Source organism: Lampetra fluviatilis, chromosome 43, assembly GCF_964198595.1.
Source record: "Lampetra fluviatilis chromosome 43, kcLamFluv1.1, whole genome shotgun sequence".
NCBI lineage: Eukaryota > Metazoa > Chordata > Hyperoartia > Petromyzontiformes > Petromyzontidae > Lampetra > Lampetra fluviatilis.
Genome location: NC_136317.1, coordinates 7,483,166 through 7,495,244, shown reverse-complemented (window position 1 = coordinate 7,495,244; position 12,079 = coordinate 7,483,166). Strand labels below are relative to the sequence as shown.

Here is a 12,079-nt window from a genome sequence, read left to right as displayed (position 1 = left end):
ACTCTATCTGTATTCTATTTATCTGCTGCTACCCTACTCTGTAATCTCTTTGTCCACTGCTACCTTATACTATACTCTCTTGTCTGCTGCTCTGTCTCTCCCTCTATCTGTTTCTCGTCCCAGGCACCAACCAACTCCCGTTTCTCCCCACGCTCTTTGCCTTTATCCCTGAACCAATTCTCCTTAATTAATTGGACCATCCCCCGCTTTGCTACTCGCCCCCAGCCTCACGTGGTGTTGTTGTAGACACCGCTGCGCCAATTCCCGACACCCATACCTCTCGTCCAATCACTGGCCTGCGTCCTTGATTACCTCGGCCATCTGCAGGCCCCCCTTAATTAGCATGCCACATTAATTGGTACAACAACAGTATGTCGCTCCGCGCCCTGTGTCCTCGTTTGCCCTCACTGTCCACCGCGTGCCCGTATCTCAATCCAACGCGTAACGCGTGTTTCTCAAGTCCTGCAATGGCGATGGACTTCATGGCACCTAGGTTTGCTTGGCCCAAAAGGAGCAGCGAGCGTGGCACTATCCTCGGATGGTAAGATAATCGGGCTTTGTACTGTTCAAAAACAGGTCTGTGACACCCACATTTTAGCGCACCGAGAACGGGTACATCCATGGAATAGAATTTATTCTTCTGTACAAATAGCGGTAACCCTTCCGTTTCTGATCTTGATGTATTGGCAGATCTTGGAAAGAAAATTAGAGCGTCCAGCCTCGCACCTCGGCATTAGAATTGGGTAGGGTTTTCTCCTGGCGTGCAAGGTTCCGGTTCATCAAGTTCTTGGCGAGACTAACCATGAAGTAACCTTATCCCAGCCCTTGCAGACTATACTAAAGCCTGTGACTGAAATTAAACATGTCCTCCATCCTCCGATGGCAAGGAGCTATGCCAGCGTGCAGATAAAGACTTAATATTTGAAGGAGCTCTCATTTAACCAAAGTTACTCACAGGGCATTCGAATTCAGTTCCTGAAACTTTAATGGAATCAAAGGCCGAGGAGTGACCACCTCCAGTAGTTGGTGGGCCAATCTAACGTGCGATGAATTGATGTGAAAACGCAAGAACTGGCAGTAAAGGGTTTTCAAGCTGGGATCGAGGCAAACGAGCTGAGGAAAAAGTCGAGCACAAGGTCGAAATACACCTGGAGATCTGCTGGAGGCACACAGCTAGGAAACATCACAAGGTTTATGACACCTGTCTAGTTATTGAAAGGTGAGTGAAGTTAATTGTGAAAGAGGTGTTTAAATGAACGTGGAATGTTTTTTGCAAAAAAAAGCAAGGTGGCAGTGTAGGACACGCAAAATCGTGCAGGCAGCGTCTGTAATGCACGCGGGGTTTTCATTGCGCTTTGTTCGTGATGAATGGTAATGACGCCGAAGGGCAAATGGGTTGACTAATGCTGATCTGGCACGTGAATTTGTGTTGGTTCCGGAGTCTGACCTCGGGGAAGAATTCAGGCATTTGGTTGCTGAAGGCAGACAGTGGAAAGGCCGCGGTCTGGTGGCGCCATTGCTCAGAGCCCTATTTCCACTCGTTGTGCAACCGCATGGCGCCAATCCCAGTATGGTGTCTATGAGGGGCTAGAGTGCGAGATCTGTGTTTGTATTTCAGGGACATTATGCAACTACTCAAATGGTCCAGCCTTCCCCTGCCCCTCATCCCATTCACCAACACCGATTTACCACAGTGGTGAAGTATGGTCAATCAACACCGCAGGAATAAAAACATTAGAACATTTTAATGTTTTGTTTAACCAGATGCGATGAAAAATCCAAGAGACCAGGATAAAGTCTAATTTGCAAGTGATCTACATCAGCTAAATAACAAGAAAATAATTAAAGTACAGAATAAAGCAAATAATTATCTCACCAGAAACGACTGCGTCACGAGAAATAAAAAAGATATTGCACTAAAATAAATGATGAATGAGTTATTTTCGCCTAAATCGGCTCAAGTTGATTATACATTTGTAATGACATAGAATCGGTCACTTAGCAGCATAGCGCTTGTTGCTGGCAGGGAAGGGGATCTGCAGTTGCAGCAGCCCTGACTGACAGCAGGTCACGTGATAGACCAGAGAGAAGGATGTAGGGGAAAGGTTACAGAAGGGACACATGGGTGAAGCCCGGGAACCCGCTAGTCGGCTCTAGAAAGGGGACAGGACCCGGGCTGGGAGGATAAAAGGGGACCCGAGTGGGATATCGGGGCTGTCGTTTGGAGTGGGATACCGTCGTGCTGATTGACTCTTCGTCGCCGTCTTCATCTTCACCATCTTGACGTCGTCAGTCAGGCATTCTGCCAATGCCTGAGCCCCACGTCCTGGAGCCGCGAAGGCTGGAGTGGCGCTCGGGTCCGTGGCTCGAACGACTGAGCGCGCGAAGCTACTGCTCGGGTTTGATTGTGACTGGGCTTTTAATGGTCACAATTGTATGTTTGCTCTTCATACAGCACTGAGCAGAGTGATTGGTGCATTGCATGTAACAGAAACTGTTCCCGCTATCATGACTGCAGGGTGGGTGCGGCGCGGATGAAGTGTGCAAAATCATGGGGGATCTTCACGAGAACCAAGCCGGCAGAGAGGACTTCCAAGTGTTCATGGCCACGTGGACGCGGATCCTCGTGGCCGGTTATGCACCATTCCAGGAGCGCATGTTCCTCACCAGGGGGCCTTATGGCCCGCCCATTTTTGCTAATAAACCGAAATAAATATTGTAAATCTGAAACAGGATGAAGAATAAAATGTCTTGCCAACTGTTCCCCCGTTGCAGTGACTCGTGTGCGTGAAGCTGTTGGGAAGAGCGTGCAGTGGCTGCCACTCAGATTGGTCCCCTTCCCGTGGTACGGGTTTGGTTTGCACGAATCGGGAGTGGGGACCAAGCCGATGGTCAATGCTAGTGGAGTGCAGATGTTCTGATCGGAGATTGCGGATATCGTGTTGCCGTGGGCACCGCGGCTCATGTCGCAGCTGCACGCACGATGAAAGCAACATTTACACGAAGCCCCCATTCTGCCTGAGGTCCATCAGGCGATTCTGTTGCCAGATGTGGCTTCAGGAGCGACTGCTATACATTCCCATTGCAATGCGACTGCACTTCATGGCTCTGACTTAAAATAACTGCCATAGGCGAATTTTTTAAATAATAATTGAGCTTGTCTAATTATTGCTGTGCAGAATGTTTGCACGGCCTATGACAAACGGATGTGGCAGTATTTGTTTAGTTATGTCAATCTACGGATTATTTGGGGAATGAGGATGAACTATGGGACAAGGCATGGACAGTTTTTTCCTCGAATTAATGGGGAAAATAAATGTCGGGTGTTTCTCGGAAGCTACAAATCTTACCGTGAAGGTGTTCGCGGTCTTGAACTCGCATCTCAAACCTGATTCGAATGCCCTATAGCTGATATATATGTTACGTAAATTATGAGGTACAAATTTCACGAGATGTCCATTAACTTAATCGTCGTGACGTCAATACGTAGCTCCCCTGCAATCAACCTAAGCGTGTTGACGTCACTGCAGCGGGGTTCGTTACGTCTGTGTCGAATCTATTCTCCGCTATCTTTATGAACGCGTAATTGAATATAATGTAAACATTGCGGGTATCCATCTCGCTCGAGGCATCGACAATGGCTATTAACCGGAATCGATTATTTTCATTGCTGCAATATGTACTGACATCACCACAGGTGTGTATGGAATCAATTATCTGCGTTTTTCCGATTTTTCAGGCATTAGTTATTTGTCGCCTCATTCGGCTCAAGTAGATTATAAATAAAAAATCTATCGTGACTTGCATTGGATTTGTGATCAAGTGTCGCGGCAAAATAACGTCTTCACGACAATAGTGAAGATCACAGAGAAAAACAAACTCAGCCGACCTCCATAATAGAGGTTTTTATGGTTAGATCACGTAAATATATAAATGTATCGTTAAAACCCACCACCACCTGACACAGCCAACTCGTAAGGGCTGTCACGTGCCAATTCGTCACTAGTCCAGCACACCGGTGTGTTGTAGAGCCAAGTCACAACATTTACAATCTGAGAACGACGTTTCGCCAGTAATTAAAACTCGCTTCATCCCAGGCAACCTCATCCTCGTCATCATCATCGGCACTGCTTCCATCACCACCATACCCCGCACGCCCAAGGGATTCGTATGAATGAGGGGTTGCACGGGATTGGTCAGATTCGCACACGGAGACTCGATGAGTCATGACGTCAATAAAACAAGTCGATACAATGATGATTAGCATCACACAGCACAGGTGCACACAATGACGAGTGACGTCTTCAGCACAGGTGAAGGCGGTAATTGGTGACATCATCACCACAAGTGAGGATTTAAACCCCCGCGCGAGAGGTGGTTGAGATTCGGTGGTTTATCATCGTCGCTGTTGTTCCGCCTTTAAATCGCGGTGAGTTCCGTTTCTTGGCGTCTTGAATGTAGAGGGGTCTTGTGGAGACTACATCCGTGATTTTTTTGCGTTGGGGCGAGATGGAGGCAGCTGCTCAAGTCTGGGTCCTGATTTGTTGAAAAGCCACTTAATCTCGCGGCTGTCTCCTGAAAGCAATATTTGTATTCTGTGGAAGGTTGCTGCTCTGAGTTAACCCGTGTAGATTGTATACACGTATGTCGTGTAGCGGTTGGCGTACTGGGATCATGAATCCGGTGTCCCGAGTTTGATACTCGGCCAACACCCGCAGAGTATTATTAGCCTGTCCTGGGCCTTCCTTTGGTCGACTTTGCCGCCAAATGAAAACGTGGTGTGGTTGTGAACTTCGCTGAACGGACAAAGGTGGACGGGCGGAGTGCTGGCCAACCACCTCGTGTGGTATGCTGGCCTTGAACAGATTCTCTCAAGTCTAAAGGTGATATGCAGGTGATTTTTGTTTTTGCTTCATCGTTGTAATAAGTGTACGTGTTCATTTAAAGAATCTCGTCATGCCTACATCTGCCGCCGCCATGGAGGATTTGAGCGCTGTCATGGACATCTTCGTGCGCGAGTTCTGCGCCAGCTGTGAAGGAGGCGAGGGGAGCGTCTCCATGAAGAAGCACGTGCAGCAGAAACTCCTCGTGAAGCACATGCGGTCCTACCTGGCGGTGGGTTTCCTGCGGGATCTGCGTGGCGGCGGCACCACGCACGAGTCTCTTGAGCATTTCACGTCAACGACTGCGTCTCATCGCACAGCTGTTGGGCTCTGAGATCGCGAGTTGCGGGGAGCCCCACGGCCTGGAGCCGCGAAGGCTCGAGCCGGCGCTCGGGTCCGTTGCTCGAGCGCGTGTAGCCACTGCTAGGGGTTGATTTTTAACTGGGCTTTTAATGGCCACCATCGCACGTTGATTGCTGCTCCTACAGCACTGAGCAGAGCTATTGGTGTATTGCATGTAACAAACTGTTCCATGCTGTCACGACTGCAGGGCGCCTGCAACCCGGATGAAGTGCGCAAGATCATGGGGGATCTTCACGAGAACCAAGGCGCCAGCGTGGACTTCCAAGCGTTCATGGCCACGTGGACGCGGATTCTCGTGGCCGGCCATGCCCCGTTCCAGGAGCGCGTGTTCCTCACCAGGGGGCCCTGTGGTTCGCCCATTGTTGCCGATAAGCCAAAGTAAATGCCTTTTAAAATTTGAATAAAATCGCTGGCAAACTGGTTGATCCTGGTGCGTGTGAAGTTGGGAATCGGCGAGCAGTGGTTGTGGCTGGCTCTTCTCGTGATGCAAATTTGGTTACGGGGAATGGCGGTGGGCTTAATAGAACTCCCTAGGTTTGTTGGCCCCTGAAAATAGAACGAGCATGGCATTATCCTCAGATGTTTGGAGAAATCGGCCTTTGTTTCAAAACCGGTCAGTTATGGGTGGCACTTGGCACCCAGTTATTCGCTCTCCGAAAACTGATTTATCCCTTGAATGAATTTTATTCTATACAAATAGGGGCAACGCTTCCATTTCCGTTCAAGATGTATAAGATCTTGGAAAGAAAATGGTGGAATATTACAGTTTCCAATCTCATGCCTGACGAGTGAATTGGAAGGAAGGTTTTCTTCCGGTGTGCTCGTTGAGGCTAAACCGATAATTTATTGGAAAGGATCTTCGACTTCACCTTGTCACAGCCCTGGCAGACTGAGAAAACCTTTGACTCTGTGTAAATAAAGAGGTTCTCCAACCTCATGGCAGGGGGGCCAAGCCGACGATGTGCAGATAGACGCCATTGCTATTTGAGGGAAATCGCACTTTAACCAAAGTTATATTAGAATGTTTCCCGAAACTTTGGTGGAAACAAAGGGATAGAGGGGAGTAACCGCCTATAGTCGGTGATCAAAGTTAACATGCGATGGGAATTTATGTGAAAACGCGAGAATCGGCAGTAAAAGCCCCCAAAGCTGAGCTCGTGTTAACGAGCTGAAAAAGTCACGCATCGGGTCGCTATGCACCTGGAGATCTCTGCTCGAGGCACACAGCTGGGAAACATCACAATGTTTACGAAAGCTGGCTAGTTATTGAAAGGAGACCGAAGTCACAATAGTGAGAAAGGTGTGGAATGTTTGATGCAAAAAAAAACAAAGTGGCAATGTAAATGAGTCCTGCAGGAAACGCAAAATTGTGCCAGCAGCGTTTGTGTAATGTAGTAACTCCACGGGAGACGACTTCACGGGTAACACACTCTTTATTTTATCAAACTTGGTTACAGGTGACTAACACCTACTTTGTATCTCGGGTGACAAACACCCACTTCGCTACTTGGCGACTAACGCCCACTGAGTTACTCGGATGACCAACATCCACTTAGTACTCGGGTGACAAACACCCACTTAGCTACTTGGCGACTAACGCCCACTGAGTTACTCGGATGACCAACATCCACTTAGTACTCGGGTGACAAACACCCACTTAGCTACTTGGCGACTAACGCCCACTGAGCTACTCGGATGACCAACATCCTCTTAGCTACTTGGCGACTAACGCCACTGAGCTACTCGGATGACCAACATCCACTTAGTACTCGGGTGACAAACACCCACTTAGCTACTTGGCGACTAACGCCCACTGAGCTACTCGGATGACCAACATCCACTTAGCTACTCGGCGACTAACGCCACTGAGCTACTCGGCTTCACTAGGTCTTCAGCTCCGTCTTCGGGTCTTCAACTGGGTAACTCTCCCCGAGTGCTCTCGCGCGTCCCCCTTTATACCCCACCTGCGGACGTCGCTGCGAGCACCCACTTATTCGACCAATCGCTGGGTGCTGGCTACGATCCTCTTTTCCCACATCTCATCGTGCCTCACCACTCACTCCGCGCCGCCTCGTCATCTGTCACTCCCGGCGCGCGCGTCCACACCACGCCCACAACGCGTGCCCAACCCCGCACCCCGCGCCGCCCCGTGATCCATCACTGTCACAGTCGGCGCACGTCAATACCACCACTACATCACCCCCTACCACATAGCTCGCAGCCGCCCCGGCTGCTACAAAAATTACAAACCCTCCCTGTGTGCCCCGTAACACAACACAACAACAAGAACAACAACTAAGCTAACAACACAACACGACGCGAACACCACCATCCGCAACCCTCAACCAATGCCACCGCGACAACAGAACAATATATACAAACCGGCGAGTGACAATAGCAATGTGTATACAAAAAAAATAAATGGAAATTTTTTTTTTTTTTCTTTCGACTCGTGCAGTGTCCCCTTTTCTTCCGAGCGTCCCTACAACGGGACATTATCCCGGCAGAGGGGAACAACGGGCGAGCTCGGTGTAGAGCACAAAAAAAACCCGTCCTCATGAAAATTGTTGAGACCTAGCCCGAGTCCGCCTTGCCGGTCCGTCGTACGGCACCAGACGCGGTTGAACGTCCGGTGGTGCCGGCGGTTCAGGAAGACATCGGCCAGGCATCGAGGACTCGTGCGTGCCCCGGGGTTCAGGCTCTCGATGGTCAGCAGCCGTCAAGCCCGAGGCACCTGGGGGTGGGTCAGGTGGAGACACGTGAGGATCAGCCTGCGACACCTCCCTCCCCGAGTCGACGGTCACATCACACGCCCGGTCGTCACGGCACAGAACGGGGTCACACGGTGCCGCATAGGGCTTCAGTCGGGAGGGGTGCACATACCAACGGCGTTTCCCCCATTTAATCTGTATACTCTGGGGCCGTGCAACCCGCACAATTTCCACCGTTCCCCTCCAAGGTCTCAACAACTTGGGGGACGTAGCCAACGGTGCATGTGGACAATGCAGCCAGGCCTTATCGCCTGGTTTCCAATCATGCGTATGCACCCTCCGCTCATGCAATTTCTCGTTTGCAATTTGCCGCGACCGCGAATTCAACCTTGCCCCCTCCCGCGCTTCAGTCAATTTGGCGATATTAAATTTGATGTGGTCTGCCAATTTAGATTTTGCACGTGGCTGGGAAATCCCCAGTTGGACGTCCATGGCCGGATCGGCCTCCCGCCCATACATAAGAAAAAATGGGGAAAACCCTGTCGCCGCATGAGGGGCCATTCGATAGGCCGCGAGTACCCCCGGCACCTGTAAGTCCCAATCAACCTGATCGTCGCAGACCTGTTGGCACAACATAGACGTAATCGTTCTGTTCAGACGCTCAACCATCCCGTCAGTCTGCGGGTGGTAGGGGGAAGTACGCACTTTCTTTGTACCCAACAGGTCGCACACCTCGCGCAACAAAACGCTCGAAAAATTCTTCCCTTGATCCGTCAGCAAGCGTTCGGGGGCGCCCTTGTCCAACACATAACCCTGGACAAAGGCGTCCGCCACCGCCGCAGCCGACTGGTTGGCGAGCGGCCATGCCATAGGCCATCGGGTGAAGTATTCCACGCCAACCAGCAGGAACCTATTTCCCCTTGGTGTAACCGGAAAGGGCCCCAAGATGTCCAACGCTACCAATTCGTTTATACGCGAAACCTGAATGGATTGCAGCGGTGGATTAGCCGCCAATGGTGGCGGTTTCCTTTTGGCGCACTCTACGCATCCCTTAAGAATATTCGCCACGTCGTTACCCATCCCCGGCCAATAATAGTCTCGCTGGATTAGGGCGAGCGTTTTGTGAAAACCCAGATGCATGAGCCGTTCATGAGCTGCCAGAACAATCCTACCCCGCATAGCAACAGGCACCACGAGCACGTGACGCCGGGACATGTTGTCCCACCTCATCAACAGGCCCTGTCTGCACACCCAGGAACCGACCCGCGCCTCCCCTTGTTCGGGAGCGCCAACTTTCCGACGCAGCGTAAGTAGGGAGCTGTCGGACATCTGGAGGCGGCCCCACTCAATGAGGGGCAACGACAACAGCGAATCCCTCCCCGTGGGGGCGTCCTCTCCCGGGGTGTCAGTGGCGGCGAGCGCAACTCCCGGGGCGCCGGCGACCGGGGGTTTGCACCGCGCTGATCCCAACAAACATGTGCAGTCCGTGCACGGCGGCAACCGCGACAAGGCGTCCGCGTTTGAGTGCCGCAACCCTTTTCGGTAAATCGTCGTGAATTGGTAGTCTTGAAGGACCTCCAACCATCGGGACAATTGGCCCGATGGCTGCGCCACGCGCATAGCGTATTGTAGAGCCGCATGGTCCGTCCGGACCGTAAAATGACGGCCGTAAAGATACGGCCTGAATTGCTGTGTAAAAAACACAATGGCTAACAATTCACGACGAGTTACGCAATAGCGTTGTTCTGCGGGGGAAAGAACCCTACTACCGTAGGCGACCACCCGTTCAACCCCCCCGACCAACTGTGAGAGCACCCCCCCGATACCCGTATTGCTGGCGTCCGTGTCAAGCAAAAACGGTTGTGTGAAATCGGGGTAACACAAGGGGGGAGCCTGCACCAAAGCGTCACGGAGGGAGCAGAACGCATCCTCCTCCTCTGCCCCCCAGTGAAACCTCACACCCTTAGCCGTCAAAGCGTGCAGGGGCTTGGCTATGGTGGCAAATTGCTTGACAAAACGACGGTAATAGGAGGCAAAACCAATGAAACTACGAACCTCCGTGACCGAGGTTGGCGTTGGCCATGAGCTGACGCAATGCGTCTTAGCAGGGTCCGTCGAGATCCCTGAACGACTCACGATATGGCCCAAATACCTGACAGATTCCCGAAGCAGAAAACATTTAGCCGGTTTAAATTTTAGCTTAGCGGAACGCATCCTGAGGAACACCGCTCTCAGTCGCTGGAGGTGCTCCTCGAAAGTCCGACTAAAGACGATAATATCGTCAAAATAAATCAAACAGGTATCCCATTGGAGGCCTGACAAAACCAATTCCATGAGTCTCTGGAACGTGGCGGGGGCGGAATGTAAGCCCATGGGCAAACGGTTGAATTCAAAAAGGCCCCCAGGTGTGCGGAAAGCAGTTTTAGGTTTAGACTCGTTATCGAGTGGCAATTGCCAAAATCCAGAAAGCAGATCGAGTGTGGAAAAAAACTGCGCTCCCGCCAAGGCATCCAGCGACTCATCCATCCTGGGGAGCGGATACGCATCCGCCATCGAGATTTTGTTTAAGCGGCGGAAATCGACACAAAACCGCAAGGACCCGTCCTGTTTCTTTACTAGGACAATAGGAGCACCCCACGGACTAGAAGAGGGCGAAATGATATCGGCCGCCAACATATCATTAACCGCCGATTGCACATGTTCCTTCTCGGCCGGGCTGAGCCGGAAAGGATTCTGACGAATAGGGGCCGCGTCCCCTGTAGCTATGTGGTGGCGCAACAGGTCAGTGCAGCCGATATCGTACTTATGTTTGCTGAACACGTCAGCAAACTCGATGAGCAAACCCCTCAATGCTCTCAATTGCACCCCGGACAAGTTAGCAGAACCCGCACACAGCGAGTCCAACCACTCAGTCCCCTCATCACTTTGAGGATGCGACTCGACAGTAAAATCTGCTTGAGCCACGAGCCGTTCCTCAACGGGCAGCGGCGCGGCGTGAGCCAGCACCGTTCCCTGCGCAATTACGGCCGGCCGCGACCCCGTATTCAGGACCATTACGAACGGCTCACTGTCCCCTCTCACCATGGTTTGAGCAACCGCTAAGTCGAGGCCCTTACTGGCTCTGTTTGACGGCCCCAACAGCACCCCCTGTGCCTCCGCACCCACCTCGAGTGGCTTCCTGAACCGAAGGGGTACTAACATTTGCGATCCCGGGGGTACCCGTACAGTGTGAGTCGCCAGCGCCTGCACCGTCGCACAAACCGTGCGCACTTTGATAGGGCTCGACAAGAAGGCAACCCGCCGACCTGACGGAAGCTCTATGCAGGCCTGATCAATAAGAATTTTGATGGGCATTTTTGACAAAAAGTCCGTACCTAGCAAACAGGGAACGGCCAGCGATGATGATACAAAAATAGGGCCCGCTAATTTAATGTCCCCAATGCAAATAGTCGCCCGAATCTGGCCGATGATCCCCAGGGATCCCCCATTCGCCGCATAAAATGGCACGTCTACCGGCAGAAGGGGTCTACTTTGGACGGGAAGGATGTTATAAATAAGGTCCGAGATGATGGTGGCCGACGCACCCGTGTCAACAAGCACCCGGACCTCAACCCCGTCAATGAACCCCGTTACCACGGACGACCCGGCTGACGCAGCCACGATCCTGTGGGCCAATTCGGACCACTCGACTGCTTGCGGGCCGCGTACGGACCCCCCCCGCCGAATTGAACCCCCGGCACCCAGCCGCGAACCCCCCACCGCGAAGCGGCGACCCGAATGTGCCGTGTTTGTGGACCGAACGTGTGAGGTGCCGCGACTTGCCGGGTTTTGTTGGGATGACTTGTGGCCCTGGTCGTCGTCCCGACGTGGTCCTGCGGTGCGCGGACGCGGGGCCCGGCACCCGGCTGCGACGTGACCCCGAAGGCCGCAGTTGTAGCAGACGACGGACGTCGTAGGTTTCGGTTGCTCCAGCTTGCGGGGCGAACGTGTGGGCGAACGACCTCCCGTTCTCCACTCCCCCGGACACGGTGCAGCGAAGGCCCGCTCCTGCACCGCAGCTGGCTGAGGTTCGGCGATCGTGGCGGCCAGTGCCGCATTCCCCGGCCATTTGCAGACGACCCC

The 12,079-nt window shown here is 52.3% G+C and overlaps 1 protein-coding gene across 1 annotated transcript; it reads left to right on the top strand.

The window, feature by feature from the left end:
• The first annotated feature begins 4,379 nt into the window (after window positions 1-4,379).
• Window positions 4,380-5,652, top strand: LOC144946950 (uncharacterized). Its single transcript, XM_078876020.1, has 3 exons — window positions 4,380-4,429; window positions 4,948-5,115; window positions 5,434-5,652. The coding sequence occupies exons 2-3, from the start codon at window positions 4,957-4,959 to the stop codon at window positions 5,626-5,628; spliced, it is 354 nt and encodes a 117-aa protein (XP_078732146.1). The 5' UTR covers window positions 4,380-4,429; window positions 4,948-4,956; the 3' UTR covers window positions 5,629-5,652.
• Window positions 5,653-12,079: the final 6,427 nt, after the last annotated feature.